Source organism: Alligator sinensis, unplaced genomic scaffold (genome assembly GCF_000455745.1).
Source record: "Alligator sinensis unplaced genomic scaffold, ASM45574v1 scaffold1288_1, whole genome shotgun sequence".
NCBI classification, from domain to species: Eukaryota; Metazoa; Chordata; order Crocodylia; family Alligatoridae; genus Alligator; species Alligator sinensis.
The window spans coordinates 29,726-48,818 of record NW_005843515.1 but is presented as its reverse complement, the minus strand read 5'-3'; the positions used below and the strand labels follow the sequence as shown (position 1 = coordinate 48,818).

Here is a 19,093-nt window from a genome sequence, read left to right as displayed (position 1 = left end):
AAGGTGGGAGATCCCCGCTGTGAGAGATTCAACAGCAGCCTCTCGGGCTGGCTGAGACAGATCTCTGGAGAGGGGCACCTACGGGGGCATTTCTGCCACAGCACCTACCAGGTGCTGAGCCTTGTTAAGCTAATTGTCTCCTCTCCCTGCCTTCTGCCCCTCCCCCCTTTGCCAGCACCGCTGCGGTTGCCTAATTAAGTTATCATAAAGATAACGACCAGTTCGACATCCAGCGCCTTTAAGAAGGGCGTCCATGTAATGAGTGCCTTGGTGCCAGCCGATAAGCGCTGAGATGGGATTTCACCGGCTCGGGCAGGCTTTCCCAGGGGGTGGGCTCGGGGCAACCCTCTGGGGTTGGCCCTAGTTGCCAAATGTGCCCTTTGGATGCCTGAGCTGTGTTGCTGGGTCTTGGCTCTGGCCCGTGCCTCACTGCTGTGTATCTTGCCCCCCCAGTCCCTCCGCTGATCCAGCCCTTCGAGTTCCCGCCGGCCTCAATCGGGCAGCTCCTGTACATCCCCTGCGTGGTGTCGTCCGGGGACATGCCCATCCGCATCACCTGGCGCAAGGACGGGCAGGTGATCCTCTCAGGCTCGGGCGTCACCATTGAGAGCAAGGAGTTCATGAGCTCCCTGCAGATCTCCAGCGTCTCCCTCAAGCACAATGGCAACTACACCTGCATCGCCAGCAACGACGCCGCCACCGTCAGCCGCGAGCGGCAGCTGATCGTGCGAGGTGAGGGCTGCGGGCCGGGGGGCGCAGGGTGCCGCGGGCGCTGTGCTTGCGCACATCCTTGGTGACGGGGGCTTTCTTCCCCATCCCCCAGTGCCGCCTCGCTTCGTGGTCCAGCCCAACAACCAGGATGGCATCTACGGCAAAGCCGGGGTGCTGAACTGCTCGGTGGATGGGTACCCCCCTCCGAAGGTCATGTGGAAACACGCCAAAGGTACGTGGCGCCCAGGCCATGGGATGGGCATCCTTCTGAGCTAGAAATGCCCATGCCCAGCAGGGATGGGTCCCACATGTGCCCTCCTCACCGCCCTGAGCTCAGCTGGGGGAGCTTCCTCTGCCGTAGCAAACAGGGGCGTCTCCTGAAGCTGGACCAGCTGGAGGCCTCCTCCCTGGCCAGTTCCCCGGCCCTGGCAGGCGCGGGTGCTCCCTTCCCGAGCTGCAAGCAGAGCAGACAGCGGCGCCGGGGCCCTTTGCTTTGGAGCATCGTCTTGCGCCTGTTTGCTGCAGGCAGCCCCGGGCGGGGAGAGCTCGCTCTGCCCTGATGGGCTCTGCGGCGTGGCACCGAGGCCGTCTCTCGGCGGTCCCAGGAGCAGAGCGGGTTGAGGCTGACGCTCGGTGCCAGGGGTTGCTCCACGCCAGCACCGGGCCCCTGCCCGCTCGGCCTCAGCTGCCTCCCTTTAGCTTCATACCCTTGTGTCCCCACGCAGGAAGCGGGAACCCCCAGCAGTACCACCCCGTGCCCCTCACGGGCCGCATCCAGATCCTGCCCAACAGCTCGCTGCTCATCCGCCACGTGCTGGAGGAGGACATCGGCTATTACCTCTGCCAGGCCAGCAACGGCGTCGGGACGGACATCAGCAAGTCCATGTTCCTCACCGTCAAGAGTACGTGGGGCGGCCACCCCTGGGCCAGGCAGGGGTGGGGGCACCAGGCAGGGAAGCCTGCAACGCGGCCGAGCGTGGGGAGGGGAAGCGGGGCTGGATGCAGCACGGGCGGGCTCGAGGGCTGGGGGGAGAGACGGGGCAGTGCGTTGCAGTGGGCTGGCAGGGACGGTAGCTCTGGCATGGGGCGAGCGACCCAAGGGCCGTGAGCAGGGTAGAGGGGAAGCCGCCAAGCGCCGGCGTGGCCATGCCACTGGCCACGACCCGGCACTCATCTGTGGCATGCAACGCATCTCGGCGAGGCGGCGGCGTCACCTGATCGCTCCCTCCGTTTGTGTCGGGACACCCGTGATCCCGGGCCGGCCTCGCGCTGCTCGGCATAGCGGCACGCGCGGCCCTGGCGATCGATGCGCGAGAGCCGCGAGACAGATTGATTCCGGCCCCTGGGGAGCTGCTTCCCTCGCGCTATTAAAAAACACTTTGTCCTTAATAAAATCGGGCAATCAATCTACATCGTGCGGGGGGGAGGAAGAGGAATCGCTTTGCTAATTCGCTGCGGACGGGCGGGAAGCGCGGTTGTTCGACACACGCGTTATTGGCTTCCTCTCACCCTGCTGTCGCTGGAGCAGATCGCCGCTGGCTCCTCTTACTCGTTTCTCTTCTTGCTGCCATAAGAGTCGGACCTGAAAGGGGAAGAAGACGAAGCCCAGCCGTGCCGCTAGTTGCGGCAGCCCGCTGGCGTGGAGGTGGCGCCGTGGCTCCAATAGGGATCTGTCCGTGCTCGGGCGTTGTTGGCAGGCCATGGTGCTCAGAGCTAATGGGTGCTCGTTGAGGGCTCTGCCACGGGAGGATCTTGTGCGCCACGTGGGCGCATCCATAGCTCCCACCATTGTTAGCAACGTACTTTGAGGGTTGCAGAAAGGTTTGTCTAAGGGCTTGCAGTGGTTGTGGGCGCAGGAGCGGCCCCTTGCCAGGTGCAGTTTGGAGCGTGACCAGGAATCCCGCTCTGGTCGCTTGAGCCATGGGAGGTTCTTGGGACCTGGAGGGTTTCCACCTCGAAAGGCAAGTTCTGCATCCATCAGTTTGATTGCCTGTGTCCTGGCCCAGCTGCCGCCTTGGCTCGTCCAAAGGCAGCACAACCTGGGGGCAAACATCCCGTTTTAGGGAATACTGTTGCATGTCAGCTTGAGTTCGTTAGAGAGGGGATAAGAGCTGTCAGGTCTTGGAACGTGACAGGGAAGCCCGGGGGGGACAGCTCCACGGGCCAAGTGCAGGTGAGGAAGCTAAAGGTGCATGATAAATAGGATTTAGCGCCTGGCTACACCCCGCGCTGTGTGCCTGGAGAGGGAGAGGAGGAAGAAGGGGCAAGGTGCATCTCCCACTGGTGCAACCCCCGTGTGCCGGGGAGACAGAGCATCACGGCCCCCCGTGCTGAGAGCGGGACATGCACCTTTCCACTGCCGGGGTGCCTCGGCACGATGCTGCTCCACCCTGCCAGCCCCGCGCTCCACGTTGCTTGTGCAGAGCAGCGCTGAGGCCGAGGGCACGCTCCCCCCGCAGCCCTTGAGTGGCTCCGTAGCCCCGTGTCTCGTCTCGGGGCGCAGCTCTCATCTGAGCATGGTGGGAAGTGCAGAGGAGTGTGGAGGAGGCTGCGGAGCGCTTGGCCTGTGGGCCGGAGGCAGCATAGTGAAGCAGTTCCTGAGGGGGTCAGTGGGGGCCGCAGAAGCCTCCGAGAAAGCCCCAGGGAGGCGGCTCGGGGCTGGCGGCTGGGCTCCCTGCTGTAGTGGGCTGAGTGGGGGCGGGTGGGCAGGGGAGGGGTGGGGACAGTGGTTTTGATCCATCGTGTTCATTTTGCATGATTGATTTTCAAGACTTCCTAAGATAAAAGCCTAGCCCGGCCGCTGCCTCGTCAAAGGAGGAGATGCTGGCGCGCCATTGCAGGACGGCTCCCGCACGGGGAGCGTTCGACCCCAGCCCAAGGTGCTGGGTTTCCCCAAGATGCGCAGTACCCAGTGCTCCCGGCGAGGTCCATTGGAGCACAGCACCGCGAGCGGCCAGGGCCTCACCCTGGCACTGGGCGTGAGCCAGCCGAGGCAGGCAGGTGCTGCCAGCAGGAGCAGGTGGGCACATGCGCAGAGGCTTGCTGCCGGGCTCCAGGAGCAGAACTGATTGCTTCCATGCCATTTGAATTAATCTTCTGCTTCAGGTGAGACTCCGCTAATCAGCATGGAAGGGAAGCCGGAACGGGTGCAATCAGATTAATATCACGCAACCGGCTCCCGGAAAGCAGAGGCGCGGAGGCCGCGAGGAGGAGGCGCCAGCCTTTGTGGCGGGGTCGCTCTGGCGCGGTGCTGCTTTCCTTACCCCCAGCCTGGCGCAGGATGGCAGAACACGCCGCGCGCTGACGATCCCTTTGTCGCTGGCTTATCTCTGCCCACCAAATGGGATCAGCCTCTTGTCTGGGGCTTGTTAACAAGCAGCGGGGACACAAAAGGGAGAATCCAGAGGAGGAAACGCTGCTTGGGGGCGCGGGGGGGAGGTGCTCTAGGAGCTGCCAGGAAAACAGCATCCTCTGGGGAACCTTTAGCCCAAACCCAGCACCTTTTCTGGGGCATGTGCTGGCTGTCACCCCCAGGTGCCTGGCTGCCGGCATGCAGCAGGCTGGCATGCGGGCAGGTGTCGTGGGGCTGCACAGCCCCCACCCGCCCGGGGGTTCAGCTGGAGCCCACTCGCTGGGCCGTCTCTGCGGTGGGTTTCCATGCCTCCCTTCCCAGCCTCCACTGTTGAATGCAAAGGCCCAGCAACGCCCGGGTGCAGGAGGCGCAGGCCTCGGCAGACATGTCCCGCATCCCCTGGGGATGTGCTGCAGGTGCTGCCCCTAAGGCGCCGCAGACCTCTGATGCTGGCGGGCAGCGGGGTCTCTGGGCAGGGAGAGCGCTCACCACCTCTGTCGGGGCAGCCCCATCTGCTGCCTGCCCGAGCGGTCAAGGCTGCGTTTGCCTGCAGAGCCCTGGCCTCGTCTCCCCCCTTGGACTGGGCACCTGGAAACGGTCCTCAGCTCTCGCTGCCGTCTGCCCGTCCCCTCGCCCAGCGCCGTGCCTGCTGGTGCCCGCCGCAGCTGGCTGCCACAAGCAGCCGGCGAGGAAAGGCTGCTTCGCTGCTAATTGAATTACATCGCCATAGAAAGCCGAGAAGTCGTAGCTCATTAGAGCCTCTTGTGTCCCATTATAACAGTGTGTGTTGCCTTTGCGGATCGTCATTATCATATATTACTGCGGGACTCGGCAGCGCTGTTTGTTTATGCATTACATTTTCCCCCCGCTTAGCCAGTCCCCCCCGAGCCTGCTTCTCCGGTACGGTACGGTACGGTACGTGCCGCTCCGGGGGCCGCCGAGGTGCAGCCCTCCTCGCTCCGGGGATAAATCATGGCTCTGCGAGCGAAAGCCAGATTCACTTTCAAGAGACCAAACGAGCTGCAGCCGCGCTGGGGTGGCAGGGCTGCGTCTGGGCCACGCCGGAGCATGCTCGCACCTTCTGGTTGGGACCGAGCCGTGAGCCCGGTCGGCGTGGAGCGTGCCGGCGTTGGTTGCCATTGCCCCTCGGAGTGGGAAGGGGCACGTGGGTGGGCTCGCGTCCCCCTCCTGCCACAGACTTGAGCGTGACCCAGACCCGGTCAGGCCCTGTGCCCAGCCTGCCCCTCTGCGCAGCGGGCAGAGCCTCTGCCTCTGTGGCCTGGGTCCTTTCCTGGCCACGGACTAGGGCTCAATGCTGGGCTCCTGCACAGGGAAGGGCAAGCTGCACCCACGGGGATGCAGGCTCTTGGCCAGGCCCGGCCCTGCGGGCCGTTACGGTGGGGCCGGCTTTGCTAGTGCAGTCGGCTCATGTATCCCCGGGGCAGGGCTTCCTTTGGGCTTCCCCTCCTCCTGGGGGCACTGGCGGGGATGCGGCCGGCTCCCATCATGGCTTGCCGGCACCGAGGAGCTGCAGCGCTGCAAACGTGCCTGCGGCGCCGGTGTGATGCCGGTAACAGGGCGGTCCTTTGCTCCGCTATATGGCTCCTCACCCTGCTCTGTGCACATTCCCATCACTCCTCAGACCCCCCGCGCCCTCACGGTGGGGGTGGCCGGGCCCGCCTCCCCATGGGAAGCAGTGGGGCTGAGCACGGCCTTGCTTTTAATTTTATGTAAATATTCCAGATAGGCATAAAAAAAAATCTGTGGCATCTGCAATGCAAAGCCCGACTTGTTGATGTCGGATCGTGCTCTATATTCTGCCCAGGTTTATACGAGTGAATTATGCAAATCTTTGATGGAAAAATATTCCTCCTCACATCCTTGAGAGTGTAAAACCGTAGTCAATAATTCATCCTTGCATGTCTCCGACTGGAGGCTTTCTCTTCATTATAACTTGCGCCTAGCTATTTGTCTTCCACATTTTATTGTATATCCTGGTGTAATGCTATGCATTATAAAATTTATCTGCTTCATTATTTTATGATCCTGATCTGTAGAATGCAACGCAGCCGTTCTGCTCCTGGCGGCGCGAGCGCCGACTCGCCGGGCCGCTGACGGGGCGCATTGGGCCACCCCGCCGATGGGGCGCGTGGGGCCACCTCCCACCCCGCTGCGCAGGGCATGGGCTGCACCCTGCACCCCTGGCTGGGGAGGGAGGAGTGCGTCGGGCTCGGGCAGTGCCGCTTTGGAGAATAACCCCCGAGGGGGTCACAGAGCAGCCGCCGTGCGAGGGGAATCGCGCGCGTTTCCAAACACAACTGCGCTGCTGGGAACAGCGAGGAGGTGTCAGGCCCGGTGGGCTCCTCCAGCGGCTGCCGTCCCTTCAGCCATGCATGTTATGAGCTCTTTCTTCCATGCGGAGTAAGCCAAGGGGCCCCTTGGCTCTCTAGATCCCCCGGCACCCACCATCACTACGGCATCTGAGCCCTTTGCAGTCAGGAACGGGGCCGGCAGGAAAGAGTTCACCCCATTTTGCAGCCAAGCAGGGCAGGCAGAGAAGCCCGGGCCATCATCACCGCTCTCTGTTGTCTCCTCCCCCAGTCCCGGCCATGATCACATCCCACCCCAACACGACCATCGCCATCAAGGGGCAGATGAAGGAGCTGAACTGCACGGCCCGAGGGGAGCGGCCCATCATCATCCGCTGGGAGAAAGGCGACACGGTCATCGACCCCGACCGCAACATGCGCTACGCCATCGCCACCAAGGACAACGGCGACGAGGTCATCTCCACCCTCAAGGTGAGAGGCTGCCCCGGCCCACCCCGGTGGCACCCCCATGGATCAGGGCAGGGCAGGGCATACTCCCATCCTCTTCCCTCTTGGCTTGGGGCACAGCTCAGCCCCCCCAGGGGATGCTCAGAGGTCGGTTGTCTGCCTGTATCCATGCTGAGCCATGGAAGGGACGCGTGGGTTTTCCTGGAGACGGACGCACTGTCGGCGGGGCTGAGCTGCCCTGCTTCAGGGGCGGGCATGGTGCATTCGCTGGTGCTTCAGATGTGCCCAGAGCCGCCCTCCGCGTGGAAGCAGGCATGAATCCCTGCAAATGCGCGGGGGCTCGTGGTGCCCTTGCAGTGCAGCCGAGGGTGATGGACACCAGATTGGTGCCACGTGGCAGGCCCCGGCATTTCCCCAGCTGGTCGCCCTGGGGCACGGGGCAGGCAAGGCCAGCACAAGTTTGGGCGCCAGCACGGCCAGGCTAGCTCCCAGGCCAGGATGCTCCCCCATGACGGGGTCGCCCCTTCTGACACGGCTCCTTCTGCCTTGGGACGTGCCTAGCTGAAGCCAGCAGACCGCGGCGACTCCGTGTTCTTCTCCTGCCACGCCATCAACTCCTACGGCGAAGACCGAGGCCTGATCCAGCTCACCGTCCAAGGTACTTGTTCCTTGCATGCGAGCGATGCGGCTTCCCTTTCCAGGCCCGACCGCTGCGAGGCCAGCTGGCCCAGCCTGCGGGGAGGGAGGAGTGTTGCAGGGGGTAGAGCTGCTTTCTCCTACCGGTGGTATTCACTTGCTCCTGCTTTCTCCCCAAGAGCCCCCAGACCCCCCTGAGCTGGAGATTCGGGAGGTGAAAGCCCGAAGCATGAACTTGCGCTGGACTCAGAGGTTTGATGGGAACAGCATCATCACCGGATTCGACATCGAGTACAAGAACAAGTCCGGTAGGTGTCTGTCTGCATCTCCCTGCCGCACAGAGGTACCCCAGGGCAAAGCAGAGGCGCATTAGATACCCACATAGCCCGGTGGAGGGAGCCGAGGGGTTTGGCTGAGGGGGAAGATCATGTTCTCTCAGGTTGAGGGAGAGCCGTAGTGGCTGGGAGTGTCTGAGAGCTTTCCCCCCGGTGCTGTGGAAGTGCAGCCTTCCCTTGACGAAGCAGCCCGGGTGCTGGTCACATCAGGACTCTGCAGGTCGGACATGATGCAGAGCCCTGGGACGTGCCAGGCAGCCCTGCCTCCTCCTGCCCGGGGCACAGGAAGGGTGCTGGGCACCGCACACAGTGCCTGTTTCTCTTGTTTATGAAGACACTATTAGCAGCATGCATTTGTGCGTGAATCCATCACTGCGATGCCGATCCCTGGTCTGCTGCCAGCATGGGGAGAGGGGCCCTTCCAGGAAGGGGTGCCAGGGACACGAGTCTCCAGGGCTCAGCTCTTAAAGGGAGTCATCCGATCCCTGTCTCTTTGACCAAAGGAGAGCACAGTGTTCGTGCACTATAATATTGTGTTACTTGGGAGTGTCTGAAAGGGAATATTTTCAGAGAAAATATTTGCAAAGAGCCCAGCTTGGCATCAGACGCAAGCAGGGAGGAAACAATGGCATCTCAAGGCCGGGGGTCAGAGAGCTGCTGGCTGTACATGCGCATCAGGAGAGGTGTGGACAGGCTGGCCTGAGACAGCTCCCCTCTCCAAAGCCGAGACCCTGCGGGTTGGATGGGGGAAGCCCCTGGCAGGCTCCTGCGGCACCGAGGAAGCGCTGGGGGAAATGCCCTGGGCAGACGCACGTGTCCTTTCCTCTCCCTGGGGTCAGTGGCCTGCAGCATGCAGCACGGGAGTGCTGCGATGAGGAGTAGATCAGGTGTGAAGCCTGATTCTGTTCACACTGCTTGGAGAGGCGCCAAACCCCAGCTTGCTTCCAGGCCGTGCAGCACATGGGGCCGTGGCTCAGTGGGAGCCTGTTCTTGTGGGCTTCGTCGCGGGGAGGATGAGCTCACACGGGAGCAGGGGCAGAGGAGGGCTGCTGGGGCGAGCGGGGAGGGGAGAGCCCGTCCGTCTCCTGAGCACGCGCTGGAGCGCTCGGCTTGTCTCGCCCAGCTGAAGGCAGGCTGCGCTGGGAGCTGATCGCTCTCTATAAATACATCACGGGTAAATACTGGAGTGGGAGAGGAGCTCTTTAACTTAAAGACAATGTTGGCACAAGAACAAATGAGAACAAACTGGCCCAGAATACATTTAGGAAGGTTTGCAGCCCTCGGAGCAGCGTGAGCCGCCGGAGTCACGCAGGGAAGGAGGGAGCGGGCTCCAGGCTGGAGCAGGGAGGCAGGTTTTGGGGCACAGGTTCATCACCGCAGGGGGAAGCAGGGTGAGCTGAGCTTGAGACACTGCAGAGCCATTGCCCGTGGCCCCTTGCCAGGACCTCTGCCCGCCTTCACACACTGCCTTTCCAGATTCCTGGGATTTCAAGCAATCGACCCGCAACATCTCCCCGACCATCAACCAAGCGAACATTGTGGACTTGCACCCGGCCTCTGTGTACAGCATCCGCATGTACTCCTTCAACAAGATCGGGCGCAGCGAGCCCAGCAAGGAGCTCACCATCAGCACGGAGGAAGCAGGTGCTCCGCTGTCCTGCATTGAGTGCCCGGCCTCGTGCGTGCGGAGGGCACGGGGAGACAGTTGCTGGCGGTGGCCAATCTAGCAGAGGCCAGGTTGACCCTGGGATCCACCTGGCAGTGGCTGTGGCCTCCTGCAAGCCCTGGGTGGGCAGGAGGGGTCCCTCACTGGGAGGCCAGTCCCACATCCCCCAGGCCGGTGCCAGCCGGCCATGGGGAGCTGGCTGTGGTGCTGGCCTGGAGCTGCTGCAGAGGAAGACGCCTGCCTCGCTCTGCAGCAGCCCTGCTAGGGCCATGCAGTGCTGAGCTGTGCCCCCGGCCGCCCCTTTGCCAGCACCCTCTGCCTGCCCTGGGGGAACGCTGCAGAGACGCGCGGTGCTTGTTGCTGCAGCCTGCTTCGCAGCCCCTAGCCAAGCACCCGCTGCAGCAGCACTCGCGCCTGGGGGGGGGTGCTGGTGGTGCTGGCCTGGAGCTGCTGCAGAGGAAGACGCCTGCCTCGCTCTGCAGCAGCCCTGCTAGGGCCATGCAGTGCTGAGCTGTGCCCCCGGCCGCCCCTTTGCCAGCACCCTCTGCCTGCCCTGGGGGAACGCTGCAGAGACGCGCGGTGCTTGTTGCTGCAGCCTGCTTCGCAGCCCCTAGCCAAGCACCCGCTGCAGCAGCACTCGAGCTCTGCTTGCACCATCCTATGTGGGTAGAGCCTGCCCAGGGTCCTATCGCCAGCTCTCTGGGCATCACAGGAGCATGCACGCTTCCACGTTTCTGGGCCTGTGCGTCTCTGGGCTGCCCTGGCTGAGTCGGGACGGGCAGCTGCCAGCTGGGGATGGATGGGAAGCCCACAGTCTGTCTGCATTTCGGAGCAGGAAGGAGAGGCCTGGAAGCTGTGTTGCCCATGCCTTGCACTTCTCTCCACTGCTCTTCTTCCCACCGAGTTTCCCCAGTGCGGAGCTCCCCCTGGGAACGGAGCCGTACCCGCTTTCCCGGCACCCGACTCCTTCCTTTGCAGCTTGTAGAAGTGACCCCACTTGGGCTGTTTCTTTGCAGCTCCCGACGGGCCCCCCATGGATGTGACCTTGCAGCCGATGACATCCCAGAGCATCCAGGTCACTTGGAAGGTAGGTGCTGTGCGGGGCAGGTAGGCTTGCAGCCCCTGGACGGACATTCATGGCACGAGATGTTGGTGTGCCAGGGGTCCCAGCGTCACCGATGAATGGAGGGGAAGCTGAAGGCTCGTTGCCTGCCCTACACCCAGGAGGTCTTGCTTGAGCTACTGAGGCCCTGGCAAGTCACTCACAACTGCATGCCTCTGTTTCCCTATCCGTGCAGCGGAGACGTAATGTGTGTGTGCCACACGAGGAGGCCTGAGCAACGTTTGCCAGGCAGGTCCCGAGAGGAAGGGCCCTGGAGAGGTGCTAAGTATGATCACTAGCTCATTATCACAGGTTTAGAGGAGGCTGGTTTTAGGGGCCCGAATGTATAGGATCCTGGTTGTGAAGAGCAGGCTCTCATCTGCAGCTGTGGCTACCCTGGGTCTTCACTTTGCTCCAGGCCCGTGCAAGATTTACTAGACAGAATGAAAACTTCAGGGTGAGATGTGCAGCACATGAGGCCTGTATTTATTGCGTTTTATAACATCCTTGTTATTTTACAGGCCGTCCATGGGGACCCGGGGCAGGGGGGCTGGGATAAATATATAAAAATCCAGGCATTTGCTTGCGAAGTGCTCAAGTGACAATCCAGAACATTTAGCATCAGATTTATTTTTCAGAAGCTGCATAATGAAAAATAAAATTGATTATCAAGTTAGGACTTCAGAACGAACCAGCCAGTCAATAAATTTAGGGTGCCGTCCTCTCGTCTCCCCTCCCCTGAAGCACTGAGAAGCAGATTAATGAAAAATAAGATTCGCTTGGAAGATAAGTCACTTGGTTTTAGGAGTATTTCAGCCAGATGGATCGCTCTGGCTTTAGAACATAAATTTGCAATCACCCCTATTGATTCCCTAATGCTTTGGAGAAATATTGTTAAGATTGATTTTAACCTGGTTTCATGCATTTTTAAGGCCCTCGGACTGCTCGTTTCCCCTCTTCTCTTAATCAGATCATCCGATTAGGACCTGGCCGTGACCAGGCGTTATAAATCGTGACCTTGTCGCTGGCCAGTCGGGTGCCGTCCCTCCCCCTCCGCCCGGCTCCAAGCGGCTCTGGTTGTGTGGTTGCGTTATTGCTTGGCCCCTTTCCTACCTGCAAGACACTCGGCCTGCTAGAAGCCAAAGTACAAGAGGGTTTTAGAAACTGGTCAAGCCAGTGGTTCTTGGTCCTGTGTGCGAGGCCCAGTCCCCAGGCTGCATCGCTTCTCCCTCGGCATTGTGGGCCCGGCTGAGCGTGGCATCCTGCGCGGTGCTGGTTGCATGCCACGTGCAAGGTGGTCTAAGCAAGGTTTTCCAGCGGCAGCCTGGAGACGTGCTAAGTATGACAAGTAGCTCACGCTTGGTTTTAAGCCCTGCTCCAGCCCAGACAGCTCCATTGCTTTCCTCGCTCCTGCAGGCCCCAAAGAAGGAGCTCCAGAACGGGGTGATCCGCGGCTACCAGATCGGCTACCGGGAGAACAGCCCTGGCAGCAACGGGCAGTACAGCATCGTGGAGATGAAGGCCACAGGCGACAGCGAGGTCTACACCCTGGACAACCTGAAGAAGTTCGCCCAGTATGGCGTGGTGGTGCAGGCATTCCGCCGCGCCGGGACGGGGCCCTCCTCCAGCGAGATCAACGCCACCACGCTGGAGGACGGTAAGCACTTGTGCTGCCCTCGAGGGAGGCTAGCTGGGCTCCTAAACGGCCTGTGATCCCCCCCTGTCCCGTGGACAGAGGGAGCATGGCGAGGGGTCGCAGCCGGGCCAGGACTCAGATCTCTGGGCTCCTGCGCTGTTGTGGGTAAGTCGTGGCCCCCGTTTCTGAGAGCCAGGCCCCACGTCACGGACGGTCCAACACTTCCTTCGTGTGTCTGCTGGGCACAAACGTTGCGTGTCAGCATTCATGGGTGCCTGGGGCACTAGCGCTGCCGGGAGCTGGGCCATGGGACAGCAGCCCAGCACTGGCAGCCACTTGCCCCTGGCGGCACTGCTCCTGCCCCCAGAGAAGGGTGCTGGTACCGCTCTCCCCCCAGCCTGCTCCCTCGGGGCATCGGGGCCTGGGAGTGCCCTGTGGTCAAACAGCCCCAGGCTCCAGCAACCCATACAGCAAATGGTGGAGACTGGAAAAGGCTGAGAAAAGTGCCACGAGGCCCCATTCTTCCCAACAGCCATGTGGCCAAGTGGCTGGTGATGAAGAGCTGGGATGGACGAGCACTCTTAGGATTAAGGTGTCCTCCAGCTCTCACGGGGCTGTGCGAGTGCTGGAGGCCTTGACCGTGGCCCCCGTGGTGCTGGGAGCTTGTGGTGCAAGCTGTGCCAGGGGGGACGTGGGACCGTGTTTCGTGGGAGCATCCACCCTCAGTCTGCACGAGTCCTCTGAGGATCGCAGACCTCCTGTGCCTGCTAGTCCATTTTCCTCGCGGGCGAGGAGAGCTGTGGCCACGATGCCAATGGGCAAGCTTCGGCGCTGGCGGCTGAGCTCGGCCAGGTTCCTTGGGTCATCGCGGGGCAAGGCAGCTGCATCCTCACAGACAGCCCTGCTTTCACCCCTCTGCCCCAGCCACGTGAGCTGCATCACCTGCATCTCGGGCAGAGAAGCTGAGGTTGGCAAAGCCCCTGGAGCTGCAGGGAGCAGAGAGGCGGGATGTGCCCGGCTCCACTTGCCACTCTCTGCCTGCAGGCGAGTCACATGGGCCCCCAGCACCGTGCCGGCTGCCCCGCCAGGCCCCGCACGGGCCCGAGCCCGGCCGTGCAGCTGAACGTGTCCGGAACCGGCGGCAGCAGCTGGAGGAGGCCCAGGCAGCGGGCCCCGGCAGCTGGCATCCCCGCTCAGCTCGGCGTGGGCGGCGTTCAGCGGGGAGCAATCAGGCGCGGCCTCAGAGCTGCTTTAAAAACAAAGGAAAAGTTTCGCGCCGTGTTTGCTCAGCAGTTTTTCATACTTAATTAAGGCTCTCGTTAGCCTGTCAGCACAGGATCGTTTCCTGGCTATATTAGCACTCCTCCCGGGCCATTCAAGGGCCCCCACTTTAGCAGTGGTGTCTTTTCCATAATGATATTACCTTCATTTTGTTCAACGGGTGAGCTATATTAGTTTATTACGCGCAGTCCCTAATTACGTGGTGCTTATATTTTTACACCTAAGTAATATGAAACAATCATCGTTTTCAAAGAGGATCGTTAGGGATGATGTATCATCATTTAAACGGTCATAAAAATTAGAGTTACCTCTTGTGGGGCAATGGGATCTAATTACCTGCCATCCTGCGAGTGCTCCTCTTCTCCCCCTCGCGCGGAGCGCAGCCTCTGCACTCGGCCGTCTCGGCTCCGTGGCTTCGAGGAAGCTTTGAGCTTGCCCTCCGTTCTGCTTGCAAAGGGGTTTTTGTGGCCCGGTCTGGCTCTTTGGCTGGGGGAAGAGGGGCAGGCGGCTGCTCTGGCTCCACCGGCGCGTCCAGCGTCCTGCACAACCTCAATCCCACCCCAATGATCGCTATTGTTTGCAACTTAGGAGAGGTCCGAGCTGCCAGGCAGGGCTCTTGTTCGAGCGCCTGCTGTCCACCAGAGCCCCGGGAAAGCATGCTTTGATGTGTAGCTAAGGGCCCATGCTGGAGTATGAGCGTTGTCCCCTGAGGAGTCCTGGGCGACACGACAGCAGGAGTCTGGGAGTCAGGACGGGGCCCAGGAAGCCTGCGGCATGGGCTGCTTACAGCTTTGCCGTACAGTCGCTTTGGCTGGAGTCATGCGGGAGCAGAAGGAGACGGGGGTGGGAGAGGCAGGAGACCCTGAGCAGAGGGTCAGTGGTGGTCCCCAAGGCAATTAGCACTAAGCTGTGCTGATAACCCACTTCCCCTGAGCTCCTTGTTGCCCCTTTGTGCCCTTGCTGTGTTCCGCGGCCTTGGCGTTCATGCATGCTGGGTATGGTCAGGATGAGGGCTTGTGCATGCCTCCCATCCGCGCCTGATGTTGGCCAGACGGTAGGGCGATGGTTTCGTGTGCTCTGCGCAAAACAGCAAACCCTGCAAAAGCCAAACGTGACCTCAGGCTTGGGTGGTCCCAGTGTTGGTGGAGCCGCATCTGCCAGCAGGGATGGGACGGGGGCTCTGGCAGTGCCTGCCCACCCCCCTGGCCTGCCCCGGTGCCCTGGTCACCCCCGCGATGGGCACCCTGAGACGCTGGCACTCCCTGGGGCACAGCTAGGGCAGGTTGGCCCTGGCAATAGATGCGTGCAGATGGCAGGGAGGAGTGCAATGCTGCCTGGTCTCCCACTGATCTCTCTCTCTCTGCCCGCAGTTCCCAGCCAGCCCCCGGAGAACGTGAGGGCGATATCCATCACGTCCGACGTGGCCGTGATCTCATGGTCCGAGCCCCCGCGCAGCACCCTAAACGGCGTGCTCAAGGGCTACCGAGTGATCTTCTGGTCTCTCTACATGGACGGAGGTGAGCGGCTCCTCTCTCTCTGGCTTCCCTTCCTCGTCCTAACATTGCCTGAGTCTGCCCGTGACAGCGAGGGGCTGGGGCCCTCCTCGGCCCCCGCTGCGGTGCAGGCTGGAGCTGGGCCAGCCTCACGCCCACAGCACCCGACCTGTTGATGGGAGTAGGGAGTCCCATCCTGCTGAGGCAGCCGGCTCTGCTCACAAGCCCGGGTCCCGTGGGGAGGGTCCCAGGCTGGCTCGGGCATGGCGGTGATGACCCCGTGTCTCTGCAGAGTGGGGGGAGATGCAGAACATCACCACCATGCGGGAGCGCGTGGAGCTGCGGGGCATGGAGAAGTTCACCAACTACAGCGTGCAGGTGCTGGCGTACACGCAGGCCGGCGACGGCGTCCGCAGCAGCGTGCTCTACATCCAGACCAAGGAGGACAGTAAGTGGAGCCCTTGCCGAGCCCCGGTGCTGCCCTGGCCTGGCGCGGCAGCACAGGGGCGCATCACAGGGTGGCGAGGAGGAGGGCACTGGTGCAGCTTCAAGGTGCAGCGAGACACTGAAGGGCAAGGGAGCGCATGCTGGAAGACTGGACTGATGCCAAGCAGATGGAGGTGGCTGGTGCCTTGCTCCCCCCTTGGCTGCTGGGCCCTGGGCAGCCTGGGTACCGCTGGGCAGCTACGTGCATCCCAGCCGCTGGCGGGCACTGGGACCTGCTGCCTTTGCTGCGCCAGGAGCCTCCCACGCTCCTGCAATGGCATCGTGGCCAGAGATGCACCTGGATCAAAGCCGTGGGTCTCTGCAGCCGTCCCTCCCTGAGACGGGCAGCACGGCCTAGGCCTGGTCTTCTCTGCACCGAGACTGGGCTGGAGCCGGTTACAGCTGCGTGGGTGCAGCCTTTCCCCCTCCCCTCCCTGCCCAGCCTGCTGAGATTACTGCCTCTAATGAGAATGAAGGGCTTCAGCCTTGAAAGGGAGTCGTTAGTAGGGAATGGGGGGGGCGGAGGGGCCTCCCAGCCACAGGATCAGGGCACTAGGGCTGGCCACGCATGTCCCTCCTTGCCCGAAACACGAGGGCAGAGGGAGGGGAGCAGGCCCTGACCCAGGCTCCCTCTCCTGCAGCCTGGGGCTGCCACATCCGCCTTCCCTGCCTGCTCTGCTCTGCTGCAGGAGATGTCAGACATCCTGGCATCTGGCAGCATCTCTTAATAACCTCCCTGTAACGAGGGCTGTGCAGGGAAGCAATTAAGGTAACAGGCTCAGCCCGGAGCTGAGCACCGGGCTCTCAAGAGCAGTTGAACCGTGGGCCATGTTCGCCTGGGGCGCTCATGTGCAGGAAGACCTTGGCTGATGCCCCAGGGCCCCTGCTCCCGGGAGCCTCTCAGAGGTGCCCCAGCAGCTGCCAAGCCCTCAAGCCAGCTGAGCACGGTCCCCGGTGCTGGGACATTGTCCTGGAGCAGGGCAGGGCAGAGGCGCTGTGGCTGAACGGTCCCAGGGGACGCCAGCCTTCACAGCTGGGTCAAGGAGGGCCCTTCCGGAGCGGCAGCATCTGTCTGCTCAGCTCGGCGGGCAGTGGCCGTGCCGCCTGGACGCGGTGCCAAGGATCTCCGTGTGTCCCCAGACCACTGCAGGCTGCAATCTGTCAGGGGGTGTTTGGGCAAGCATATGTTCCTCTCCTGATTAGGCTGATAGAGCGCGTGCTAATCCAGGCGCCCAGCTCGGGAGAGCCAGCAGCAGAGCCCTGCTTGGCCTGGCAGCCAGTGGAGGTGACCCTGGCCGCGCGGCCAGGCAGAGGCAGGGGTGGGCTGCCTCCCCTGGTGCCAGGTGATGCCCAGACCCCTGCAGAGACGGGTGCTGGAGCATGTTGCTGGGCTGGACTGAGCGGTCCAGGCCTGTGCTCCGGCCGCAGAGCTGCATGGTCCATTGGGCAGGGACTGGGCATTGCAGAGCAAGGCTCTGGTTGGGCTCTGCCTCCTCCCAGAGATGCAGGATGTGGTCCTCAGCTCCACCGCCATGGCCACTCGGTCTGGTGCATGCGCAGGGCTGCATCTGCCCAGCAGCCCCGGCTGAGCCCTGAAGCCTGGAGCTTTTTGTTTTACTCTGAAGCTTTTCCTGGACAATGCAAGGCAGAGACACTTCCCTGCCCTCAGCCACTGCTCCGTAGCCTTGGGCAGGTGCTTGCCAGGAGGTGGCAAGCCCAGCACCGAGTTGGGGCTCTGCCCTCTGCACTGTGCACCTCCGTCTCCCCGGTCCTGGCTTGCCAAGAGTAGGGGGCTGTGGCTTCTGGAGTGCAGGGTTGGGGAGGAACCGGTGCCTCCAAATAAGCCAGGTGTGGGAGGTGCATCTGGGAGGATCAGCTGGCAACACATCCGTAGGTGACAGAGGCAGGTTGCTCGTGGGTCCGTGCATGCTTTGCTCGGGATGGTGGATCCCCTGATGCCACCTCTCCCTCTCTCAGTTCCAGGCCCTCCCGCTGGCATCAAAGCCGTGCCCTCCTCTGCCAGCAGCGTGGTGGTGTCCTGGCTGCCCCCAACCAAGCCCAACGGCATCATCCGCAAGTACACCATCTTCTGCTCCAGCCCGGGCTCCGGCCAGCCGGTACGTACAGGGCCCAGGGGGTGGGCTATGATGGGTGAACCCTTTTGGTGGCCATATAGACGGGTGAAGGGCATGTGGCCCCTCGGCTCTGAGCCCAGAGACCCTGCCCCTCTGACTGCCAGCCGTGCTGGGCAGCCGCTCCTTGCAGAAGCCCCATAATCTCCCGGTCCCCCTGGTTAGTGGGTGACCGTGTAGCTCGTTAACGAGCAGCAGAGGGGTCAAAAGAAACAGAGGAGTGAGCAAGCCACGAGATGGCCACGTCTTGCTCTTTGCCGCCTCTCCGAGGTCGGTCTCTGGGCGGCTGCGCCGCACGGTGTGGAAACGTCCCAGGGAAAGCAGAGCAGCTCCATGCCGTGTTGCTGAGCTTGGAGAGGCAGCGGGGTGGCCTGGCCCACGGGGGCTGGAGCACAGTTGTGCCTGCCCAGGGGGATCTGGGCTTTTGCCCCGCATGCCCTATGCGAGCTACAGCCCTGAGGAGGTTGGGCTGCTCCTACGTGGGGCCCGGCTTGGACATCTTGGCCTGGGCTCTCCTCCCACCTCTGCCGCTCCGTCTGCCCTTCCCTGGATCCCCCACTCCCGTGTCACTGGGGTTGCTCCTGCCCTTCCCGGGCTCTGCAGGATGCATTGCGGTCTCCTGCATGCCCTGTCCCTGCTCCATGACAGCATGGGCTCCTCTCTGCTTGCAGCCCCCGCTCGCCCGAGCTCCGGGCCTCCCTGCGGCATTGCAAGCGTGTGCCCTGCTTGGGCTCCAGCCGGTCCCCAGGCTGGGGCCAGGCCCTCCAGGCAGAAGCAGGTGCCGCTGCCTCCCTTTCTGTGGGACCAGAGACCTGCAGCCGAGAGCAGGGAGCAGGGCAAGCACAGCAGGGAGGTCACCTGGGCAGGAAGCGGGCAACAGTGCTGAGGCCGAGGGGCTGTGCACGCAGGCCATGATCCCACCTGCTGTGTGTCGCCTTCCGCCGGTTCTTCCACTGCCCGCTCCAGCCCCGGCCGCCTTCAAGGGGGAGCTGGGAGAAGTTTTCCTCGCCAGCAGCTGCCCGAAAATGAAATCAAAATTAAGCTGGGTCCCACCCCCACCCCGGCGCCAGGGGAGAGGGTGACGGGAGGTCTGCGAGCGAGTGCGTATCAAAAGCTCCTTCTCAAATTCATTTCAATATCTGAGCCTCTGGTTTCCAGGGCAACATAATCTTTTCATCAAAGCAACTGGTAAAACCGCTGGGATCCGATATTGTTTTCTTGGCATCTTGTCAAAACTGTCATTTGGTTAAAAAATTATGTATGCCATATAATATTCATCTGCGTGTGGCTATACACAGGGTGCACTCGCATCCAACACAACACGCATACGCCGCATCGTGCATGCATGTGTGCCTGTGTGCATGCGTGTCCACATGCACATGCATGTAAGTGTGTGTGTGTGTAAATACATCAAATGACCCGGCCCTCCTGCAGAGTGGAGGTTTAGTGCCGTAATCCCTCTCCCCTCTGTGCCTGGGAGATGCCA

General features: G+C 62.1%; 1 protein-coding gene across 1 annotated transcript in view; it reads left to right on the top strand.

Annotated features, from left to right (window-relative positions):
* The window catches only part of LOC102380616 (Down syndrome cell adhesion molecule-like protein 1 homolog), a gene marked incomplete at its 5' end in the record, with an annotated part of 45,836 nt that overhangs the window by 13,623 nt on the left and 13,120 nt on the right, over positions 1–19,093 (top strand). The window contains 12 exons of the mRNA XM_006038870.3: positions 454–732; positions 824–943; positions 1,437–1,613; positions 6,665–6,864; positions 7,402–7,498; positions 7,656–7,784; positions 9,288–9,455; positions 10,494–10,564; positions 11,996–12,236; positions 14,867–15,013; positions 15,282–15,437; positions 17,453–17,592. Of these exons, the coding sequence (XP_006038932.1) occupies positions 454–732; positions 824–943; positions 1,437–1,613; positions 6,665–6,864; positions 7,402–7,498; positions 7,656–7,784; positions 9,288–9,455; positions 10,494–10,564; positions 11,996–12,236; positions 14,867–15,013; positions 15,282–15,437; positions 17,453–17,592 (1,925 nt within the window). The remainder of the gene's footprint in view (positions 1–453; positions 733–823; positions 944–1,436; positions 1,614–6,664; positions 6,865–7,401; positions 7,499–7,655; positions 7,785–9,287; positions 9,456–10,493; positions 10,565–11,995; positions 12,237–14,866; positions 15,014–15,281; positions 15,438–17,452; positions 17,593–19,093) is intronic.